At 42.8% G+C, this 23,945-nt stretch overlaps 4 protein-coding genes and 1 long non-coding RNA gene across 13 annotated transcripts; 2 read left to right on the forward strand and 3 right to left on the reverse strand.

Moving 5' to 3' along the window:
* Positions 1-385: 385 nt before the first annotated feature.
* On the reverse strand, positions 386-4,642 carry LOC311109636 (protein CREG1-like). The gene is made up of 4 exons (XM_084152586.1): positions 4,171-4,642; positions 3,449-3,568; positions 3,095-3,310; positions 386-2,766 (listed from the first exon to the last, which is right to left on the reverse strand). Exons 1-3 carry the CDS (start codon positions 4,462-4,464, stop codon positions 3,095-3,097), a joined length of 630 nt encoding a protein of 209 aa, XP_084008712.1. The 5' UTR covers positions 4,465-4,642; the 3' UTR covers positions 386-2,766.
* A 1,863-nt stretch (positions 4,643-6,505) lies between these two features.
* LOC311109632 (G2/M phase-specific E3 ubiquitin-protein ligase-like) lies at positions 6,506-12,098 on the forward strand. Of its 4 annotated transcripts, XM_084152579.1 has the most exons (13): positions 6,506-6,827; positions 7,109-7,315; positions 7,511-7,749; positions 7,849-7,949; positions 8,073-8,248; positions 8,606-8,800; positions 9,111-9,197; positions 9,900-10,153; positions 10,234-10,359; positions 10,589-10,729; positions 10,895-11,003; positions 11,109-11,332; positions 11,813-12,098. In XM_084152579.1, exons 2-12 carry the CDS (start codon positions 7,159-7,161, stop codon positions 11,318-11,320), a joined length of 1,797 nt encoding a protein of 598 aa, XP_084008705.1. In that variant the 5' UTR covers positions 6,506-6,827; positions 7,109-7,158; the 3' UTR covers positions 11,321-11,332; positions 11,813-12,098. The 4 variants fall into 4 exon arrangements, with proteins under 4 accessions (XP_084008705.1, XP_084008704.1, XP_084008707.1 ...); XM_084152578.1 differs by having other exon boundaries at positions 11,109-12,098; XM_084152581.1 differs by lacking the exon at positions 8,073-8,248 and having other exon boundaries at positions 11,109-12,098.
* LOC311109638 lies at positions 10,477-13,376 on the reverse strand. Its single transcript, XR_014610616.1, has 3 exons — positions 12,822-13,376; positions 12,572-12,705; positions 10,477-12,299 (listed from the first exon to the last, which is right to left on the reverse strand). It is a non-coding gene; the product is annotated as an uncharacterized lncRNA (long non-coding RNA).
* A 120-nt stretch (positions 13,377-13,496) lies between these two features.
* LOC311109628 (histone-lysine N-methyltransferase SETDB2-like) lies at positions 13,497-18,479 on the reverse strand. Of its 6 annotated transcripts, none has more exons than XM_084152567.1 (10): positions 18,400-18,479; positions 18,027-18,103; positions 17,776-17,889; positions 17,561-17,695; positions 16,562-17,408; positions 16,254-16,423; positions 15,823-16,098; positions 15,377-15,612; positions 15,203-15,291; positions 13,497-15,083 (listed from the first exon to the last, which is right to left on the reverse strand). In XM_084152567.1, exons 2-10 carry the CDS (start codon positions 18,052-18,054, stop codon positions 14,966-14,968), a joined length of 2,013 nt encoding a protein of 670 aa, XP_084008693.1. In that variant the 5' UTR covers positions 18,055-18,103; positions 18,400-18,479; the 3' UTR covers positions 13,497-14,965. The 6 variants fall into 6 exon arrangements, with proteins under 6 accessions (XP_084008693.1, XP_084008695.1, XP_084008698.1 ...); XM_084152569.1 differs by having other exon boundaries at positions 18,368-18,470; XM_084152572.1 differs by having other exon boundaries at positions 15,203-15,286; positions 18,400-18,460.
* A 46-nt stretch (positions 18,480-18,525) lies between these two features.
* On the forward strand, positions 18,526-23,628 carry LOC311109635 (uncharacterized protein). Its single transcript, XM_084152585.1, has 8 exons — positions 18,526-19,142; positions 19,342-19,550; positions 19,719-19,841; positions 20,009-20,241; positions 21,153-21,290; positions 21,546-21,819; positions 21,936-22,019; positions 22,122-23,628. The coding sequence occupies exons 2-8, from the start codon at positions 19,364-19,366 to the stop codon at positions 22,265-22,267; spliced, it is 1,185 nt and encodes a 394-aa protein (XP_084008711.1). The 5' UTR covers positions 18,526-19,142; positions 19,342-19,363; the 3' UTR covers positions 22,268-23,628.
* Positions 23,629-23,945: the final 317 nt, after the last annotated feature.

Genomic DNA, 23,945 nt, shown 5'->3' on the forward strand with positions numbered 1-23,945 from the left:
GCTGTGTGCTATACAGTTCTACTGACTCATCTACTTAGTAGCCCAGTGACTGAAGAGCTGTGTGCTATACAGTTCTATTGACTCATCTACTTAGTAGCCCAGTGACTGAAGAGCTGTGTGCTATACAGTTCTATTGACTCCTCTACTTAGTAGCCCAGTGACTGAAGAGCTGTGTGCTATACAGTTCTACTGACTCATCTACTTAGTAGCCCAGTGACTGAAGAGCTGTGTGCTATACAGTTCTATTGACTCATCTACTTAGTAGCCCAGTGACTGAAGAGCTGTGTGCTATACAGTTCTATTGACTCATCTTACTTGCAACCAACCTGATTATTTAATATTAATAAGATAAATATTACATTTAATAAAGAACAAAGGAAAGTACTGTACTTACAAAAATCTAGCTTTATTTATACAAATCATCCATCATTTTGTTTTTAAAAATGTATCATGTCAGCATCAAAATATCAAAACTTGAATCAGTTTGTTTTACAAGTGGTGATCAGAAAAGCTTATGAAGCCATTTCAGGCTAATCCTAAAATCATGGCACTGAGTAAAACATTTTTTTTAGAGTAGCCTATATATCAAATACTTATTTCATGTATAAATATATACAAATAATGTATTTAAATTCCAGCAAAATCGGAAGTGAAGTTGTAGAACAGAATAATTATTAGTAAAAAATATTCTAATGTCATATTTAGTTCTATTTTGGCATGATATTGAATTGAAATGAATGAGACCCAAACTGATTAAATGAAAGACTAAGAAAAATGTACTTATAAAATGACAAATGGATTTGTAGATGACAAGTGCAATGCTTCATAATCAACACATACCACTGACTGGAATAACACTCACAGTTTAATTCAACATGAGTGTCATGTTCTTCCTTTGCTTTAAAGAAATGGTTCACCCAAATTACAATGTATTCTAATTTTATGGATACCTACATTCAAAAGCTATTCTATGGAGCTAGTCAGCCACCCAGAATGTGGGTTTGTTCACCTTGCTACAGCTTATTGGTGGCATTGTCCAAAAACAATAGAGCGTGGTACCCTTGTTGGCAGGCCAAAATGGCATTTTTAAAAATCCCCTCCATACTACAACAAAATATGTAATTTGGTCGAACTACCCTTCAAGCAGCTGCTTCTATCTGTAACAAGCAGCCCCCCCCCCCTTGTGGTAAAAATACAACACTGCATATGACTGCTCACCTAACATGGGAGAGTGATGCCATCAATTATATCCTTCCTGTTTGGCCCTGTCCGGGGGTTTCTTCGGATGGGGCCACAGTGTCTCCGGACCGCTCCTGTCTCAGCCTCCAGTATTTATGCTGCAGTAGTTTATGTGACGGGGGGCTGGGGTTAGTTGGTTATACCTGGAGTACTTCTCCTGTCTTATCCAGTGTCCTGTGTGAATTTAAGTATGCTCTCTCTAATTCTCTCGTTCTCTCTTTCTCTCTGAGAACCTGAGCCCTAGGACCATACGTCAGGACTACCGGGCATGCTGACACCTTGCTGTCCCCAGTCCGCCTGGCCTTGCTGCTATTCCAGTTTCAACTGTTCTGCCTGCGGTTACGAAACCCCTACCTGTCCCAGACCTGCTGTTTTCAACTCTTAATGATCGGCTATGAAAAGCCAACTGAGAGACCTGAGCCCTAGGACCATACGTCGGGACTACCGGCCGTGGTGACTCCTTGCTGTCCCCAGTCCGCCTGGCCTTGCTGCTATTCCAGTTTCAACTGTTCTGCCTGCGGTTATGGAACCCCTACCTGTCCCAGACCTGCTGTTTTCAACTCTTAATGATCGGCTATGAAAAGCCAACTGAGATTTATTCCTGATTATTATTTGACCATGCTTGTCACTTATGAACATTTTTGAACATCTTAGCATGGTTCTGTTATAATCTCCACCCGGCACAGCCAGAAGAGGACTGGCCACCCCTCATAGCCTGGTTCCTCTCTAGGTTTCTTCCTAGGTTTTGGCCTTTCTAGGGAGTTTTTCCTAGCCACCGTGCTTCTACACCTGCATTACTAGCTGTTTGGGGTTTTAGGCTGGGTTTCTGTACAGCACTTCGAGATATTAGCTGATGTACGAAGGGCTATATAAAATAAAATTGATTGATTGATTGATGAAATTGCTTATTCCAGTTACTAATAAGCATGTACGTATTAAAAAAATGACTGTAAAAACTGTTATATCCCCGTGGATTGATGAGGAATTGAACAATTATATGGTTGAGAGGGATGCTTCTACATCTGCATTGTTTGCTGTTTGGGGTTTTAAGCTGGGTTTCTGTATAGCACTTTGTGACACCTACTGATGTAAAAAGGGCTTTATAAATACAATTTGATTGATTGATTGATTGAATTATTTCTTATATAAATAAAAAAGCTAAATGGACTCCCTAACAACAAAGGCAGTCCTTCTTAAAACCAATCAAATAATTATATTGCACAACAAGAGAGTTTCCTAAAGGGTATAACCTTCTCACTCATGCAATTACACACACAGATCCATCCCTATAGGCATACATTTAAATTGCAAGCATATGAGAGACAAACTCTGAATTCCAAACCATCCCCTTCCCCCCCAGACACCCCAGTAGATATGAAATTATTTGGAATTCAGCAAATGGCCATTATTGAGCTAATTTAGTTGGGGGGGGAAGAGTCTTCATTGTTCTGAATATTGGGTCCATCCTCTTGACCACTACGAAACACTTAGGATCCCTCCACATCAAAAACTGACTGTGGTGTCCTCCTAAAAGAATCACAAGACAGAAAGACAACGGTCAGCTGTTCTGAGGCCACTGTTAACTAAAACAGTGACTCAGTACATTTTTGTCACGTGCACTTAGTGCTATTCCTTACTTTCATTCCTGACAATAAGCCATATGTATGACACATTGATCAAACTCCATGACATCTGACCAATCAGACTCTGTTTCAGAGGTGCACTCCACAAAAGTGCATCCCAGATTATTTGCAACAGGCAGTGATACCTCTAGTCACTGATCCAGGGTTAGAGGCTAGGGGTTGTTTCTGGACAGAGCCTCAGAGGCAAGAGAAGAGCATCAATAGCTACTCACTCAGTGGTGTCTGTTGTAGGGTGTAACCTTGAAGGGTGTAGCCTTGAAGTAGGCTTCTGGGGTGACTGTCTTCACCCCTCCAAAGTAGTCCAGAACCCACACCTTGGTGATGTTCATCTTGGCAAAGAACCAGTTGTGATCGGTGGGCCAGTCAACCATCTCAGGGTGCCGGCTGAACAGGGCTTTCTTGGCAAAGGTGGCCTCTGTACCGTTAATCTATCAGAGACATACAGGTAAACAGAACAGTGAGGATTCATGATGATAAACTCTGTAACGTGGAGTAGTGTGTGTGCGAGTGAGTGAGACTGATAGTGCGTGCGTCAGTGTGTGTATGTGTGTGTCATTAACCCTCACCTCCAGCACAGAGCCAGAGAAGATGATGTGGGCACACAGGGGATCCTGAGGGTCGTATCCTTGGTTCTTACAGAAGTCTGTCTGGGCCAGGGACATGGACAAGGAAGCCTGGGGGTTCACCTGAAACACACAGTCAGTCAGCATCTCCTTACTCTTCAGCACATCCCTTTGAATGGCATCACACATATAGGCCTGTGTAGGTTATATATTAGAGAAAAGGTCAATAGTTTAGCCTATGGTTTTGCCCGCTTTAGGTATAATGCCAGGAGCCACTTGTGGATTCGACAGCTCTAACGGAGTTCAACATCTGACACTGTCAAAACAACCACTATGCGGATGTCAGGCTAAAGCGGATCTTATTGAATTGAGCCCCAAGTGTGTGTGGTAAACCGGCATACATGGTGCTGGCTGGTTCAGACTTGAAGCTGTCAATTCACTGCCACGTCAACATAAGACTGAAGCGTGACGTGTGACGTCATTACAAAAAATTGCTGTGTCACTCCCCAAAAGCAGCTGACTCATGATAGCACCAATGAGAGTTGCATAATTCAACAACTTTCAGTCATGGTTCTAAATGTAAATGAAGTGTCAACTACAAATGGAACAAGGTATGTTTCTTGCAGTAGCCGGCATAATGCAAATAATAACCTTATCTGTCATCGACTTTACGTCCTTGTATACCTTTCCTAAGTTACAATTGACAGAAATATTGTCCTACCCACCTTTAAATCCTGAACAGAGATCTCCATACTGGTGAGGAACATGTAGGGCACCCCAGTCCCAGACCCGACTGGCCCGTCACTGATAGAGAATGCATTGGAGAAGGGTTGTCCTTGCACTGGCTCATGGGTCGATATTGTGGCCATGGAAGCCCAGTTGCACTGGTTGGCGACGAATCTAGCCATCCTGGCGACTTCCTCGTGCGGAGGGATTCTGTAAGGTTCGCCGGGCATAGCGAAAAGCAGTAGAAGCCCTGCAGCCAGCATTGTGTTCATGTTGACTTCCATCTCCTTCATACACCACTGAGGTATAAAGAACGTCGTAAACACATGTAGAAGGAAAGCAACGAATTGTTTTGTATACTGCGGTCACGTGATCAAATGGGGATTATGTCATATGACTTCACAGTTGGTTTTTTTCAAATCCAGGCGCACTCAATTACCGATATTATAAAAAAACGCCATGAGGCCGATAAACAACAAGTTGATTCTACGAAAGTTCCACTTTGTATTGTGCCGTTTTATTAAAATAGGTTTACCTTTAAAACGTTGCCTTAGCCCATTTGACACTGATTGCATTAATAACTGTATTTCCTCCCCCAAAGATTGTCAAGTTTTTTTTCTTCACAATGTCATGCATTCTTGCATAGGCCTCAGGCTCAATGGTAAGAATGGGTTTAACTTGACAGACCTTTTCAACATCTGACAAATTAAATATTTGCGGTGATTTGTATATTCTACTGTTTCCACCTGTTGGTGGTAAACTTGACCATTGCCTTAAGTGGGCCTTACCATGATGTAATAAACCTGTGTATAATTTCAACAGCCCACAAACACTAAATACTCTGCTTCTCAGAATCCCCAAGATGGTTGGTCGTGTAAAGAAAGCGGTCACCAAAAATACTTCAACAAGCCGCTCTGCTAGGTCTGGTCGCCAGTTTTATGTAGGCCAAATTCTCCGTCTGCTGAGGCGCACACGCGCGGCAATCTACCTCGCTGCCATCCTGGTTTACTCTGTGCATACATTCTGGAGCTGTCGGGCAATGCAGCCCATGACACAAGTGGCGCATTGCTCCCCGGCACATCCAATTGGCTGTGCGGAACAATGATGAGCTGAACACTGGGCGGCGTCCCAAATCGGTGTTCTTCCAAACATCCACGCCGTGCTGCTCCCGAAGACTGACAAGGCGTCTAGAGATGACTGCACTGCCAAAGACATCCAGTGTCAATAGTTTTAAATGTACAATGTTTTTACTGCAAGAGCACTTATTTTAGTGTTTCCTAATAAAAGTATTGTACTAAAACCCTAGTTGGCCTACATTTGTTTCAGTTTGCCGTGGGATTTCAATTGGTGTTATTAGGGATTTATTATTCTTCTAAACTGATAGGATGACTAACTTAGAAAGAATGCATTCTTGACTGGGCTAATGTAGGCTGTGACACCTGGCAAGGCTGTGATTGATGTGAAGAGAAGATAAGGATTGTGTCTTCAAATACAAGACTATAATGGTTCATTGTGATCTATGAGTCTTCCTTTGACATGGGAATGATGTCTAAGGGAGCTGGCTCTTCTCACTATGACAGGTTGTTATGATAATCTTGTGTCTGCCTGGAGTGTGTAACAAATGGCGCCGAGGAGATGAGAGCAACCCCCTGCATCAACGGATTGGCTGAGATAGTTTAAACTGCTCAAGTCTTTACTCTAATTGGCCAGCAGAGAAGTGGGAAACTTCCTCTGTCAGAGTATTTGGGTATTGTTTTCTGGAGCAATGTGTTAGTTCTCTGGAATGTCCTGCGAGGCATATCAGAGAGCCCGTATATACGAAACATCATATTTACCATTGAAGGTTTTTGCATTAATTAAAATAACTAGTATACCTTAGAAGTCGTGTTGACCTCTTTTGTTCCTGATACCAGATTTGAATTGACGCAACTTTGACAGTGTAGTATCTTGTATGTAAGCATTCTATGGTCTTGATGTGGAAAGAATTTCCAACTCCATAACCTCCGAGATATGGAGGACTAAAAGTGCCACAATTAAATAAATAAATACACCATTAAATAATTACTTAAATGTGTCATTAATTAATTAAAATTAGAATTAAATACATAAATGTGTAATTAAATGTATCATTAATTAATTCAAATACCGATTCATTTTATGTAAAATACATATATAATTATTTCACTATTTACATTTACATTTCATGGTCCTGCGTTGGAGTGATTCATGAATTACTTAAAACTGTCAAACTGACCCATCAAAAGTTGGTAGGCGGAACCTAACGCCTGATTGGTTACCCTCTGCATCAAGCCAAGACAAATCAATTCCGGATAATGGATTGATGCAGAGCTACTGAACACATTCCAATACACTGGGTGGCGCTATTCACCTCTACGTTGGTTTAGTTACACGGTTAAACAGTACTTTCATTGCAACGGCTAAAAATCAAGAAGACTCGGTCCTGCTAGCCCCAATGTTGAGACGCTGTGTGAGGTGCAGGACAAAATGTCTAAAAGTTGCCCGGAGCTGCTGAGAGAAGCAGCGAATTTGATTGAGGAAGCTCTGAGCAGAAGTCCAACGGCTCCCGCGGCACCGGTGACTCCGGCAGCTCAGTCATAGCAGATACCGGCCGCTCAATCACGTACACCTGTCCAAGGTAAGCTAAGTAATTTCATGTTAGCCAGGTGTGCTACTATTTAATGATTCGGGACACACGTGTAGGTTAAATTAGATCGACTCGAACATGTATTTGCATGCGGTATTATGATGCTTCGTGCGTGACACGTTTATTGTTAATGGGGGGGGGGGGAAGCATAAACCTAGCTAGTTCGCTAATCGGCTAAATGGTGTTAGCTGGCTTGAGCATCCCAAGATAGAAGTAGAGGCTGTTTTAGCTGACTGGTGACCATTGAGCTGTTACGTTTTTCTGTGTTGCAGCGGAGGTAGCAAGGCTCTTTGCGCCATATAACATTGGAGCCAGAAGGAATATGACGAGACGACCAGCACAAGTCCAAGTTAGCCGAAGAAGCTACACACACACTGTCTGTTGTTTGGCTGACCACAATGCGGATAAAACTCCAAGCGTACTGTTTAAAGCTGAACTTCTTACTTCAGGACTTGGAGAGCAAAAAGTAACATTTTCAGGTCAGTGCCAAACTAGGCATTTACCAAAAGTAAAAAAAAGTTTGTACTGTCTGTGGCTTGTTGAAATTATTTGCATTTCTTTTTATAGTGACTCAAACTTAATTGGTGTTCATAGTGTCAATAATAGTTATCACAGGCTTATTTGCTTAATTTAAGGTGAGGTGAGTTATGATTTTGTTTTGTTTTTTTCTCCAGGGAATGACCACGATCCCATGGTTATAACAAATAAACTGATGGAAGTGTTTCCGAAGCTCCAACAAGGGGGAGGCTTTGAATTTCTAAAACTTGTAGGATCTACTCGCAGTCGAAATCTTGCGTTGCTTCAGTGTCCCAGCACTGGATACACCCTTGCCTATCTGAAAGATCCATCGACGATGATTGGACAGGCTACAATCAACATACGTCCACTTCAACAGGATCTACCCTTAGATTGTGTACATACATTTACAGAGACTTAGTTTAATACATAATCAAAACAAAGATTACTGGTGACTTTTAATCATTAATTAAAAGCCATTTGTTGTTGTTGTTAGGAGAGCTCACGTCCTGCCTCTGGTCCAGTCATCCCCTGCATCACTTGTCAGAAGGAAGTTCCCTTTTCAGAGATGAAGCTGCACAGATTGAGCTGCAATGGGTATGTACTTCTTAAAGCAATGCAAGGGTAGCATAATTTATTTTCTTTGGGAATATGTCTCTCTTATTGTTGTGCACACAAATAAGCGAGTATGACCATCATTTCAATTGTGTTAACTTCAAGGACACCCATGCAGGAATCAGAAAGAGAACAAGAGGGAGGCCAAAGTGAAGAAAATGATAGTGAGACAGCCCTAGTCAGTGACAGTGTTCCAGTGAGGCCTGAAACATCAGCTGAGAGTGCAGTAGTACCGGCAGTGATTGTCAACGAGGAGTTGGATCGCAAAGAAACAGACAGTGGTTTGTGTCATCACAATAGTGTTGCTATAAGATTGTGTGTAACTGAAAAGTTAATAGAAAGATAACACCTGTAGGATATAATTAGATAAGATAATACAGTTACAGACAATTAATAACATGCAACTGGGTTTTTCTATTTTTCTAATATTTAGTTGTAGTTGTTTAGTAGTGCTGTTTTTATGTCAACTCAGCGTTGTGACAGGTTCTGAAGATGTTGGGTCTCACGTTTTGTCAGTGAAATGAACAGAATTTTCCTCCTGTTCTGTAGAGTGAGAGGATATCTGTATATGCAGGTAACATGCCAACTCACAATATGTCTCTCTGTAATAGATAACTTTATTGTTGTTGTTTGTTTAGAATGGAAGCTTATTAAAGAACCCACTCAAGCTGCCAAAGTTTTCAAAGAGAATCTGCTAAGGGAACATGCAACTGGGAAACCACTTAGAATGAAGATGGATGTAAGGGACTCTGAAGAGGACAGGGAACGGGAGCTTCTCTTATTCTATAAACAGCAGCAAGAATGGGCATGTCCACTTCATTGTACTCTGGTTGGTAAGTAATATAACATTTATAATATAAATACATCAGTACAGTTTATACCACTCAAGTAGCTTATATGTAATTGTTAAATGGGAGAATGGAATGCACAAAATTATATAATTGATAAAAATGTTATATGTATGTATGTGAATATTGTGCACAATATACTCTTGTTATCTGGAATAATCAATATTAAGGATGCTATTCTAGAATTACAGCCAATAGAAGTTTTTCTCCCTTTCTTGTTAAATGTTACCAAATCCAGTTACCTGTATTAGGCCGCCACTTTTTTTCCAGTGTTATTATCAGTATTTTATTTCAGGTGATGTTGCTATCGGAGAGGGAGTGATGCGGTACTTTATGACAACAATCATATCCAAACTCCAGTTTGGATTCAGTCTAGATCTTGGTAAGTATCTTACTAATTTTTTGAAGGTTAATCCATCTATAAATTGCAGAAATGTCTGTCTGTAGCGCATGTCTCTCAGTTAGTCTGATGGATTTCAAACTTGACAGGTGTCTTGCTCTGGTCACGAGTAAGTGCAGTGCCAAGTTTGACGACGTTTGGATAAACGCAAAAGATAGCGTTACATATATAGGTAAAAGAAGCACACATTGGCTTTTGCCGCTCTTGCTGCTTGCCATTCTCACACTGCATGCAACGCTGACTGAGCACCTGTTTGTGTCGTGACTCACTCTACACCGCCTCTCTCTATGCGCGCGCACACACACACACGCGTACACGTACGTTCTGGTGGTTGATGAACGCGGATATGTGCTGTTTAGCGGAGGGCCGGTGGGCAATGTTTTGTGTCAGGTAAGTCTGTAGTAGGGTATACAGGGGAATTGAATTTGAAGTGGTTTGGGGTCCTTCTGTAAGTCATTTTGGAGTAGGCTACAATTTGGTTTAAGTGAATTCTACAAGCAGCAATACCACAGGCCAAGTAATCGCCACTAGTATGATGTAATCTATCTATCTATCTATCTATCTATCTATCTATCTATCTATCTATCTATCTATCTATCTATCTATCTATCATACATTTTTATTTAATGTATTTAAGAGGTTAATTGTTGTGACTTTATTCCCTGCTCTCTTGGTACTTTACAGGAGGAATGGGCCAAACACTGCTATTTGAGGGTGAACCTGACCATCTTGTTCCAGCAGCATCAGAGGCACTTATTGAAAGCAACCTCTTCCGGGTTGCAGGAAGGATGTTGGGCCACACCTTTCTGCATGATGGTCCCCATGTCACAGGACTAAGTCCTGCTGTAATTCATGTACTGTTCAATGGGGACCCTGAAATGGCTACCGTTGTTACAGAAGACTGCCCTGATCTGCACATCAGGAGCATCATAGAACTGGTATGTAACCTAAAAGAAACTTTGCCATGTAAAAAATATTGCTTGGGCAGATATAATAACTTGTATGGTCTTAATTCTAGCTTGAACATGAAGATCTTACACCGGAACAGAAGGACACAGTTTCAGATCTTTCCATGTCTTGGGATCTTCCGGCAGTCACCAAAACAAATCGGAGATGGCTACATAACAAACTTCTACTCCATGCAGTGAGTTCCTGCTGGTTAAGTGACAGAATTCATCGCTGTACTTGTTGAAATTATAGAATGTGTTGTGAACCCTGGCTTGTTATGTTAACACGAGAGTTTAAGTACTAGAGTTTTAATGGATTTTTATAAAGCACTTTATTGTGTTTATTAACATTTTTCCTACTGTGCCAACTTTTGTCAAATTTGGGTTAAGGATTTGGGCTGTAATATGGGTCGGTCTGTCTCTTAGGTCGTTGGGAGGACCATGCGCCAAATTAAACAGTTGAGAAAGGGACTGAAAGATGTGATGGTATGGCCCCTGCTGACATCTAGGCCGGATGTTGTACCACTTCTTTTCCCCAAAATGGCTGAAATGCAGTTCACACCCCAGGTAAGTCAGTAATTTAGTTATATTTGTGACTTAACTTGATGAATTTACGTGTATTTTCAATGACTGAGATGGATATTTTTCAATTTTCTAAGATTTTGATCTGCATAGTCCTTCACCAAAATAAGTTCTCCCTTTTTTTAAATTACAATTTTTGTTTTCTTTAAGATGCTCCTAGAAAAAATCACATGGCCAGTTGAGGACAGTGATGATGAAGACTTTGACTTAGACACCACCTGCCGCATCACTGGCTTTCTAAGGATGTTCATTGAAACAGGTATAAACCTTATTTTCTCTCTTTACAAATGCTTCTATGTCTCATGGATAGATATGATCAATTACAGTTGAACTAAATGTCTTTAATCCATTTTATGACTTTTAGCTTCATCAGGTACCCTGGCCCAGCTGCTGACATTCTGGGTTGGCTGGGAGATGCTTCCTCCTGAACTGAGAGTGGAGATTTCTGGGGGAACCCTTCCTACGTCCTCCACATGCTTTGAAACCCTAAAGCTGCCAGCTCATTTCAAACTCTACATGGACTTTGAGAAAGCACTTGTCGCTGCCATAAAAAGTACTGGATTTGGGCTTGTTTAAGTTTTTTCAGACGTCAATTAGGGCTGGGCAATATTTTAATATTATATCTATCGTGATATAAGACTAGATATCGTCTTAAGGTGCTTTTCCATTACCAGTACCTACTTGACTCGCCTCGACTCGCTGTGCGTCCGTTTCCCATTGCAGATTTTAGGACGAGGCGAGTAGGTACCATGTAATGGAAAAGCACCATTAGATTTTGAAGAAGTGTAATATCGTTACATGGTAAGTTTAGTCTTTTCCTGGTTTCAAAGGCTGCATTACAGTAAAGTGATGTCATTTTCTGAACTTACCAGACTGTTCTAGCTGTTCTATTATTTGCCTTTTACCACTTAGTCATTATATCCACAATATGATAGTTATTTATCCGAAATCTAAATGTGGAAGATATTTTGTGAATGCACCAATTGTCAACCTTACAATATCGTTGCAATATCGACATCAAGGTGTTAGGTCAAAAATGTGATATTTGATTTTCTCCATATTGCCCAGCCCTAATGTCAATGCATACACAGTTCAGATGAATTGACACAAGTTCAGTGTCTTTGAAAACATTAACACACTGTGCAGTAGTTGACTTTTTTTTCTTCCATTTACTAAAATCAAACTGTTCTGCACCTTCAGTGCTAACAGTACAGCATTCATGTTAGTCATTCTGTGGACCATAATGAGACAGGAAGCTTCAAAGAAACAGCTTTTTTTCCTTTCTTTTAAAAGGAAAGTAAACTTTCAGTTTTTCCTTGCTTGTTCTAACACAACAAATAAAAACATGGGTTGGACATCAGTCTAAGATTCTTGATAACACTTCCACAGTCTCTACATATAGTCTAAGTGCATCAGTAACAGAAACTCCTGGAGCTGGCAAAATTGCAACCTCTTCATCTGAGAGCTCACGGGCCAGCTGAACCTCGGGGACTGACACAGTGCCTCGATGAAGGCAGTGAGGTCCGTTCCAATCGATCCCATATTCTTCAGGAACCTGAATGGATGACAAGCATAATCAGTCTTGTACTTAAAACTAGTTTGACATGTCCTTACACAAGATTGTTATTTTTGGTCACCAAGGCAGTGAGAAATGAAATGTTACTTATTCAGTTTTTTAAAATAATACAGCTTTGCATAGTATGCACTGTAGAAACTACAGCTCACAGGTTGATGTCTTTCCATAAGCGGGCTTCCTTCACCTTTCAAAGGGGCAGAGCTCCAAATTAAAAATACATTTAAATAATGCCCATATTATTATCTACTCACTTGGAACATGCACACCTCTTGCATTCAGGTGACCACGCATTAGCTTGTAGCCGGTGTTTGGATGACTTCTGTGAATTTCACTTACAATACGGTCTAACTCCTCATCATTCACAGCTGAATAGAGATCTGTCTTTCTGTACAAACAAGAAAAACACAACATCAAGTAATGTTACCTTAAACGTCATATTCTTTCCGAGTGTATGAGAGCAGCAATTCATAAACAGAAAACTCATGAATTTAGTGTAAATACCTTAAACTGTATTGTTGCATGCGCCTCCTGATGGTCCTCTTTGACACACCGAACATCGCTGCAAATTTGAACTGCGGGAACTCCACAAAGAAGTTAATGCTCCAGAACTGCACTCGGTATGTCAAACGCCAAACGCCCCGGTCCCTGTGTGTGTTGGGCCTGAAGTGCCCTGGTACCAGAGAAGCGGTGGACAACTTCTTCTAGATTTGCAATCACTCTGTGGTCGATATCTTCGTCGGAAAGTGCGGAAATGACTCCAACAACTTCAATAAGTTCCTCTGCTTTACTAGCTACATGCTCTGGGTCAGCAGGTCCTGCTTCTACATCCTCTGCTAAGTTTAAAATGTCTCTAACCAACTCCCTGGAAAGTTCACGGAGATCCTCCATTGTTTCTATCCAGGTTGGCCTACTCTACTTCAGACCAAAGCAATGGATCAGACTAGATTCGCGTTAGCCCCGCCCACTGACTTTGATGGGTCAGTTTGACAGTTTTAAGTAATTCATGAGTCACTGCAATGCAGGATCATGAAATGTAAATGTAAATAGTGAAATAATTATATATGTATTTTACATAAAATGAATCGGTATTTGAATTAATTAATGATACATTTAATTACACATTTATGTATTTAATTCTAATTTTAATTAATTAATGACACATTTAAGTAATTATTTAATGGTGTATTTATTTATTTAATTGTGGCACTTTTAGTCCTCCATACCGAGAAAGTTGAACCACTTCAATTGCTTTACATTTCTACAGGTCTTAGTTTGAAAACACTCAGTCCTCTGCCTGAACTGGTCCACTAAAACCGTTAAATGACAACTCTTATCTACACAACTTTATTTGGCTCAATGGTGGACGTCATAAATTATGTGCTAATTTCTAATAAAATATGCCATCTCGCAGATTATTTTAGCCAAAGAGATTTTGTCATGCGTGCCTACATTTTACATATGGGTGGAATCGAACCCACCACCCTGTCGTTTCAAGCAGCCCCATGCTCTACCAACTGAGCTTCACCGAACAAAAATATAAATGCAACATTTATGGTGTTGGTCCAATGTTTCATGAGCTGAAATGTTAATTACACACAAAAAGCTTATCTCATTCTGCACAAATATGTTTACATCCCTGTTTAGTGAGCACTTCTCTTTTGCCAAGATAATCCATCCACCTGACAGGTGTTGCATATCAAAAATCTGATTAAATGGCATGATTACACAGGTGCACCTTGTGCTGGGGACAAAAGGCCACTCAAATGTGCCGTTTTGTCGCAACACAATGCCACAGATGTCTCAAATTTTGAAGGAGCATGCCATTGGCATGCTGACTGCAGGAATATTTTAAAAAACATATTTCAGTCATTTAGCAGCTCTTATCCAGAGCGATTTACAGGAGCAATTAGGGTTCAGTGCCTGGCTCAAGGGCAAATCGACAGACGTTTCACCTAGTTGGCTTGGGGATTCGAACCAACGCCCTTAACCGTTAGGCTACCTGCCACCAGAGTTGTTGCCAGATAATTTAATGTTCATTTCCCTAGCATAAGCCGCCTCCAACGTCATTTTATAGAATTTGGCAGTACGTCCAACCAACCTCAACACCAGACCACGTGTATGGTGTTGTGTGGGCAAGCGGTTTGCTGATGTCAATGTTGTGAACAGAGTGCCACATGGTGGCGGTGGGGTTATGGTATGGGCAGGCATAAGCTATGGACAACAAACACATTTGCATTTTATTGATGGCAATTTGAATGCACAAAAATACTGTGACGAGATCCTGAGGCCCATTTTTGAAAAAGGTATCTGTGACCAACAGATGCATATCTGTACTCCCAGTCATGTGAAATCCATAGATTAGGGCCTAATTAATTCATTTCACTTGACTGATTTCCTCATATGAGCTGTAACTCAGTAAAATCAATGAAATTGTTGCATGTTGCGTTTATATTTTTGTTCAGTATACAAAGGACCATTTACAGGTTAATAAACAAAGGTGATGAGGGCAAGGCATAACTGGTTGTCCACTATCATACACATCTTGGGGTCATTGTGGCCTGGTCCGAAGGCAGATTTGGTTACAGCACTGACTATGTAGGAGCAGGCTATAATGGAATATTTTGTTTCTGTGTTAATCTCAAGGTTCAGGCCAGCAGTCCCTGACAGCCTTCACATCCACACTGACATGTCACTTCCTGTTCCGGGTCACTGTCAGGGCTGTGGGAGTAGTTCCAGGTCAACTCAGTCCCCGCCTTCACCACTCTGCAAGAAAACATAGAAAAAGCACAATCTACTGTTGGTACTGATTTATCAACCCAATCGCGTAGTTTTATCTCTCAATCATTACCCATCAGAGAGCAGAGACCATTCCGGACACTTACCTGCTGGTGAAGAAGGCGATGACGGGGAAGTTTGGGTCATGAGAGTCAGTGAAGACGTTCTGCACAAATAGGTTGGGGTCGCAGCTGTGCTGTAGAGACAAGAGGTCAGAGGTTATGAGGTGGTGGGTTAAAGAATGGGAGTAGATAGACTATAGGTCACAGTCATACACCTACATTTATGAACCTTCCCACGTTCCCCTCCTTCGTGGCATCTACGTAATACAGGTGCTCCATAGGGTTCTGCTTTGGGCCCAGTTTTTGGGGGCTTGTGCTTGTGGACACAGACAGTTTCACATCCACTTCTTTCATGTCCACTTCTTTCATGTCCACTTCTTTCAAGTCTGGTTCGGAATTCAACTGTGGCTTCTGTACCCCATTCTCTTGCTCCAGCCCCTCCTCAACCTCCATGCCTGAAGAATGAAAATTGTAACAGGAAAGAAAATAAGTGAGATTGCATATTTTCTGGGCCCCACAATACCTTGTTTCTCAGTGTTCATCATTGGGAACCATAGCCTGGTTAAACCAGTGAAACAATGGTGATTGCAGCAGTCAGTCTGGTGTAACCAGGCTAATGGAACCATGAAGCCCCCTGAAGCAGCCGCTGGCCCAGTTTCCAGTACCTGTGAGAGGTTGGGCTGGCAGGGCGCTCCCCACCAACACAGCTTGTATCTGTGAAGAAAGCTCCACCCCGGGCCTCTGGATAACGGGCACATGAAGCCCGTCAGGAGGTGAGCAGGGGGGCGAGGGCTCCAGGGTCTCTGCATGCGCCCGTCCCTCTCCTGCCGGTGCCAGCCACTCATCCACCACCTCCACCTCGTCGTCGGAGGGAAGCTCCGTCTTCTGGCGCTTGGGTGGGAGGGGCTTGTCGGAATCTAGGCCTGCCCTGAGAACTACACCTGGAAGGAAGAAAAGGGAAGCTAATAATGTTTCAGATCCTTGATTTGGATCCACAGTTCAGCCTTTATTAAAGGGATAGCTCTTATGCAAATATGCTGATTTTCGCTGAACAATTCCTTTAAGCGTACAGGACCAAACTGTCACTTTCCCCTACCTGCGTACGTGCACACGAAGGTGCCCCTGTCCAGGTCATCACGGCAACGCACCCCCCATCCTTTGTCTCCGGTGGGGAAGACTTGCAGCCGGACGCGCAGACCCCGCTGAACCACACGGTTCTGGCACCTGCCACGGTCACACCCACACCACGGACCGCATTCGTACAGCCTAACACACACAAACACACACAGATACATATCTCATGAGTAGTTGGTAATGGCATGCACTCTCCAGGCACAATAGATACACAGAGGACATTAACACAACAGGATTGCTGACAAGGCCCAGACGCCCAGCCCAACTCACCCTTTAGGCACAGGCTCAGACAGCCTCTGGTGGGAGTAGTGTTTGCCGCCGGTCTGCCGAGCGCAGGCGCAGCTCTCCGCGTCACCACAGCCGTCAGTGCAGTCACAGCAGGTGGTGAACAGCGGGCCCGAACTGAGGAAACAGCCGTGAGGCCAACGCTCCTTCCTGTAGCGGAAGTCCTCCGGCCGCACTCCTTCCTCCCCCAGGCACAACTCCACCGGAGTTGGCTCTGACCCCCGGCTCAGGTCCCTCTCGGCCGGCCCGGGTGGGCGCCACTGCGGTGGCCGCAGACACTCCAACTGCACCAGGGGGTCAAAGGTGAAGTCGTCCACCTGCAGGACGTCGTGACTCTCAGTGGCAACCAGGAAACATAACACCTCCCCTGGGGTGCAGAGACTCAGCCCACAGGGAGCCTTATAAACAACGCCCTGCCCTGTGACCTCAGAGTCCAACTCTGCACCCTGAGAATTCTCAGAGCTCTCCCCCTTAGAGTCTGGTTCAGTCTCATCACAATCGGTCTCAATCACTTTAGTGAAAGGTGGGGTGGCAGCACACTGCCGCTGGAAGGAGCAGAGTAGGGGGATCCTGAGAGGGTTGTGGCCCCGGAAGTGGTGTGCGGACGGGGGCAGGTGGGGCACACAGGCCTGGCTGCAGGTATGGAGCTGGTAGGGGAGCTGGAGGGGCACCAGGGGGGCCATGAGGTCCTCTCTGTTGGGGTAGGGGGGCGACAGCGGGAGGATGGAGCCGTCATAACGAAGGGGTGAGGGAGGGGAGACGGGCTCTGTCTGCTGGGGGGGCAGTGGAGTCTGGGGATCGTCAATATCAGGGACTGAAACTGTGAGGATTTCTGTGTGGTGGAGACAGATGTTGGGGAGATGTTAGGCTAGCAGCAAACTGAGATTTTGGGATAGCTCAGAGACCACGTTTGGATCCAATCAATCCAAACCTCACAGTCAGTGATACTATAATGATATACTGGGTGTGAAGTAGGCTATGTACCTGCACCAATAACCACCTCCACAAAAGACTCATTCCCAGTGGCAGGGGCTGTAGTTGTAGCTGTGGCTGTAGTTGCCGGTGTCACAATCAGCCCGGAATCTAATAACGTAATCATATTCATCCCTTGGACATATTCTAAAACAGAAACAGAACAATTGTTGCATCAACGGCCAGAGTGTGTGTGTGTGTGTGTGTGTGAGATGTATATATGGTACCTCTGTCTGTAGCAGTGCAGGTCTTGATGGCATGCTTCAGGTGTGTCAGATATTCATACAGCTCATCAAATGCTTGTTCCACATCCACCTGTACCCAGAATGACTTTGCCCTCACTGAAATCAGAGCAAAAAAATCATGTCAGGAACAAATCATTTGGGTGATGATCTCCAACAACAACTGGTTTCATCTTTCAAACTGGATTAGATGTGAAACTAGAAACAATACAACGGTATAAGTGAAAATGCCTCACCAACTTCTGTTTTCTCTGACCCATCCATTTTCAATGTTGATGGATGGTCAGCTGATTATAAATTCCTCTGATACCTGCTAAGAAAATGTGCAATTGGCTAAGCGCATAGTCAATATTATGCCGGATATATAGCCTACCAAAGACCCACCTAGCTACATTTATATTGTTGGTATCCCAAGTCAATGGCCTAGCTAGTACTACTGGCTAACGTACACCCGTAAGGATGTCGTAAGTAACTTAACGTTAGCTAGATCTCTAGCTATCTTGGATATGCTGCATGCATTGATTTCAGGAAGTTGCTTGCAAAAAACATTATTATATAAGTGTCGACCCCAACTTACAGTTCGTTCAAAACATAAGCTACTGTACCTACTGCCTTATCTATTTATCCCTGATGGTATCGAGACATTTGACTTTGTCTACTTCCATTGATGAAATTATAATACCCACAATGCAGTTCACTGTTTTGTTCCTCGAGAAGACCAATCTAACATATTACCGATCTGCAAATCCACAGTTGCGTAACAAAGGAATGGAATCAGATGAATTGACCAAATTTACATTCGCTTGAGTCATTTTTTCCCAATATTTAATAAGGTCTCATTTTTGACACTGAATATTTTCATTTGACATTGTTAATTGGGTTTTCAATTCGCCATTCGCTTTTTATGAATTGACCCACTGCGCACCATTAAACAGTTAAATTTCGCTACGAATATGAAACATTCTTCGACTTTAATGTTCGTCATCTTGCAAGTTGAGGGACCTATGCACAGTTGGCGAGAGTTGATTGTCTGACGGTTACAATATGTCGTTTGGTAGTTATGTCAGACTCTGGTTATGTAGGCGGCTATTTTCTGGGTCGTATTCATTAGTGCAACCGAAACATTTTGCAACGTCATCGAGTTTCTTATTGGACAAGTTCAGGTAGTCGCGCCCCGTTTCGGTCGGTTTGCTGTCAACTGAATACGACCCTGTGTAGTTTTGTAACACAGCAATAATGAACTTACGCAAGTTCTATATCGAAATGATTATGAGTATTCTGGTGTTCATACAAGCTGCAGGAACTACACCTTCAAGATAGTGAGGATCATTCTACAATTTGACATTTATACGGTAGGACAGGATCTGTTTATTATACCACTCCAAACAATGTCAAGGAATTCTGTCCTGTCTATGTCCACGTTTGAACTCTTTATTACAGCTCGCAGACCTATATAGCCTCCTGGAGCACCAGTAGCCACAGGTAATCCCATCTGAACATAGACTACTATTATTATCTAAATATGCAGGTATTTGTGTTTGATTTCTGAAGTAACACCACCAGTCCAGCAGAGATGACCCAGGTGCGAAGGTCGGTGGGAGAGGCGCTGTGGGGAATGTGTGCGGCCGACGCCATGTCCATGCCCGTGCACTGGTACTACAACATCGATGACATCAAGAGAGATTTTGGAGGATGGATCACTGGCTTCAACGCACCCAAGAACAAACACCCGTCCAGCATCCTCACCCTCTCCAACTCAGGTATGTTAACATCACCCTTTATTGAATTTGAAAATTAGGTGAGATGGTTATTGGTCATGAATTATGACATGGCATTCATTCTTCACCTGATGTTCCTCAAACTGTCAATAGGTACAGTCAAACATTTTGAGTTAGTCTTTAATCTTAATCTGTCTCTCCGGTCCATAGCAGGGAGTGGTCGCACTGCATGGTCCTCTGGCGATAACAGACCCCATGTTGTGGGGAACGTAATCCTCCATAACAAGCTCAAGTTCTGGAAGGCATCAGGCGGTTCGGTCCACTATCACCAAGGTACTCACTACTCACTTAATCTCACGAATGAATGTAACGAAATGAAAAAAGGAACAGTCTCTAACCTTGGTCTGTATATATCTTTAAAAGCGGTTCTGTAAGGAAAATAATTATTGACAATACACATCATCAATTAATCGTTTAAATATACCTCTATCTCTGTGCAGGTCTGCAGGCAGGTGAGAGCACCCTGAATGCCATCTGCTCCCTGAGGGTGGCACAGGCCCTGACAGGGGGGATGTTTGCCAGCGTGGCAGAGTCAGCGGCGAGGGGGGCGGTGCTAGCTGATTACATACACTTCATGACCACGCCAGGAACACATGGAGACACCTACGCAGAGTCCTTCCACAGAGCATTCTTCTCCGACTGGCAGGACCCCAGACCCACTTCTTCCAGCAAGGTAATACACACACACACACATGCATGCATACATACGATGTTACACACCTAACCAGACAGTGTCTCACAGTGTGTCTTGTCTATGTGTTCCAGGTGTTGTTTATGTCTTGTCTATGTGTTCCAGGTGTCATGTAATGTCTTGTCTATGTGTTCCAGGTGTCATGTCTTGTCTATGTGTTCCAGGTGTTATGTCATGTCTTGTCTATGTCTTGTCTATGTGTTCCAGGTGTTGTTTATGTCTTGTCTATGTGTTCCAGGTGTTGTTTATGTCTTGTCTATGTGTTCCAGGTGTTGTTTATGTCTTGTCTATGTGATCCAGGTGTCATGTAATGTCTTGTCTATGTGTTCCAGGTGTCATGTCTTGTCTATGTGTTCCAGGTGTTATGTCATGTCTTGTCTATGTCTTGTCTATGTGTTCCAGGTGTTGTTTATGTCTTGTCTATGTGTTCCAGGTGTTGTTTATGTCTTGTCTATGTGTTCCAGGTGTTGTTTATGTCTTGTCTATGTGTTCAGGTGTTGTTTATGTCTTGTCTATGTGTTCCAGGTGTTGTTTATGTATTGTCTATCGTTCCAGGTGTCATGTCTTGTCTTTGTTCCAGGTGTTATGTCATGTCTTGTCTATGTCTTGTCTATGTGTTCCAGGTGTGGTCATGTCTTGTCTATGTGTTCCAGGTGTTGTCATGTCTTGTCTATGTGTTCCAGGTTGTGTCATGTCTTGTCTATGTGTTCCAGGTTTTGTCATGTCTTGTCTATGTGTTCCAGGTTTTGTCATGTCTTGTCTATGTGTTCCAGGTTTTGTCATGTCTTGTCTATGTGTTCCAGGTTTTGTCATGTCTTGTCTATGTGTTCCAGGTGTTGTCATGTCTTGTCTATGTGTTCCAGGTGTTGTTATGTCTTGTCTATGTGTTCCAGGTGTTGGAGTTTGCAGAGCAGCGCTACCAGCAGAAGATGAACGTGTCAGTCCCCGACAGCCAGCTAGACGCTATTGGCTGCATCCCCATGGCTATCCCCTTTGTCCTTCTTTCAGCCACAGCCAATGAAGACCAAGCTGCAAGTGTTGCACCCACCTCTTTTTGGAACATTTGAATAGGAGAATCTCAATTGCATTTCCTTCATCCCTTGTGTCTTCTCTCCTCGCCTCATCTCAAAACCCATTGGATGAGAAGGTCAGAGGGGAAGGACCTTTGACCTTCTCATCCAATGGGTTTTGAGAAGGAGGCGAGAAGAGAACACAAGAAATTGATTTTCCCAATGAAACTCACCCACTCTCTCTCCCCCTCTCTTTTACTGTCCTTTCTCTCCCAGGTGTCTGCAGCGGTAGAGTTTGTCCGGCTCACCCACCCCCACCCCAAGGTGGAGAAGTATGTGACGCTGTACGCCCGAGCCCTCCATGCCACTCTGAACGGGGCGTGTCTGAAGCAGCAAGCTGAGGCCGCCCTCAAGTCACCTGAGCTGGACGCATGGCACACCTGCAAGCCCTACATACAGAAAGCAGCCAGGTTTCCAGCCTCTTCTGCGGAGAGGCTCAAGGTTCACCAGAATGCTGTGGAAATGCTTGGCATGGCCTGCTACACCCGAGGTGTCTTTCTCTACTCATTGTCTACCTATCCACAGCAGTGTGATTTAGTTATGTTTAAGTATGTGATGCAAGTGTCCACTGAGTCTAATAGAAGTGTGTTTGTGTGTCCTTTATAGGTGCCCTCAGTAGTATGTTCTACCTAGCACACGAGTTTCACAGCGACCCTCATGGAGGGATCCTGGCAAACACCAACTGTGGCGGTAAGTTTGTTTGTTTGCATGTGGTGCCAATTAATCTGTTTTAAGGTGTGTGTGTTTTGGGAACTGTCAGTCTAAAGTGTGTATGTGTGTGTTGTCGTTCAGGAGAGAACTGCAACAGGGGTTCTGCGTTGGGGGCTCTGCTGGGGGCGAGGGCAGGGTACACGGGTGGATCTGTACCCCAGGAGTGGAAGGATGGACTGAGGAACGCACAGGAACCGATCCAGGAAATCCTAGAGAAGATGCTCTGAGACTGCCCCCTAATAGGACTGGAATCGCGCATCAGAGCACTGACACACACCTTACCTCCATTTGGTTGTTGTAACCCATAACATCTGTTTACATATCTGTTTGTTGATTTTCAGCCTTATATTGGCCGTGGTATTCACATGCTGGTCATTGAACGTACAAAAAGGTACCTTACAATGAAAAAGATTACTATGCTAAAATATTTATATTGTGTAAAAGTGCTTATTTTCCCAGTTTTGCTCTTAAGGCCTTCCAGGTTTGCCTTGGTTTACTCCCCAGCTGAAAGCTCAGCTATCTCTCTTGACCTTATGTCAGGTAACTGTTCTTAGCTGTGTCTCCATGCAAGAAATTTCAGAGATCAGTTGGAGTTTACACACGAAAGGCGTCCGTATACATAGGTTCGGTTTGCTCCTATCAGAACTCGGCTAGGTGAAGTGAACGTCTGTGTTCGCATACTCCCTTAAAATACCTTCGCTTGAAAAGAGTGGCAATATTACAGTTGCTACCTCTTGAGACGCCATACCCAGTACACTTCCTCAAATTAGTCCAAATTAATCTAAGAGAAATCTGTAATTAATTGCGTTTTTGCTTAGTCGCGCAATTTTACATTAAGGTTTTTGGTGCAGTATTTCTCAAGTGAAAACTTCTGCATGAAAACTAGTCGTCTCTCGTTGAATGACAACAAACACTTCATTGAATAATCCCTATTGTTGACCAATCACCGACGAAGGGGCGTAGACTTTGGCTACCGAACTTCGACCAGCCTCAAGAAAAAAGTGTGCGTTGAACAGCCGGGGAAAAAACCCTGCCGAACTCTGCCGAACATCAAAACAAACAAAAACGTCACCGAATTTCGTCATAATATATGCGCGACCTGTTTCTACTGGTTATACGGTAAGCTTTAAACTCATACGGAGTTTAAAAATAAAAAGTTAACCTTTTAAAGTACATTTGATCATATACATTGATTGCAGACAGTAGCCTGCAACATTTCTACATTCCTTGTCTTCCAAGTTATGCAAAGGGAAACGTTGTGGTTTGATTATGTCAGTTGAAGTGTGGTAACATATATTATACGTATATCTTATTTTCATTTGGATAGAAACTAGTGAAGTTATTTGACAGGTAATCTGCCCTCCAAATTGTGTTTTAAAGTTGAATGAGGGGATTTATGCTGGTCGATTATGCGCACATACAACAGTATACACTGTTACAATCTATAATGATGTACTGTAATTAAGGTGTGAAAACATTCATTATCTAACATCTACAGTACATGCTGCTTTTCACGTGGATCGTGTTTAATTTGTATTTATTTTTTATCCTTCAGGCCCAATAAATGGTGTCTCATTACCAAATCTTACCACCTTGTCAACAACTGTTATTGTAGTGTCTTCATTATTACAGTGCCTTCAGAAAGTATTCACACCCCTTGACATTTTCCACATTTTGTGTTACAGCCTGAATTTAAAATGAGATTTTTTTCAGTCACTGACCGACTCACAATACCCTATAATGTGAAAGTGGAATTATGTTTTTAGAAAATTTTACAAATTAATAAAAAATGAAAAGCTGAAATGTATTGAGTCAATAAGTATTCAAACCCTTTCTTATGGTAAGTTTAAAGTTCAAGAGAAAATGTGCTTAATAAGTCACATAAAAAGTTGCATGGACTCTGTG

Source organism: Coregonus lavaretus, assembly GCF_964263955.1.
Source record: "Coregonus lavaretus genome assembly, chromosome: 35".
Lineage (NCBI taxonomy): Eukaryota > Metazoa > Chordata > Actinopteri > Salmoniformes > Salmonidae > Coregonus > Coregonus lavaretus.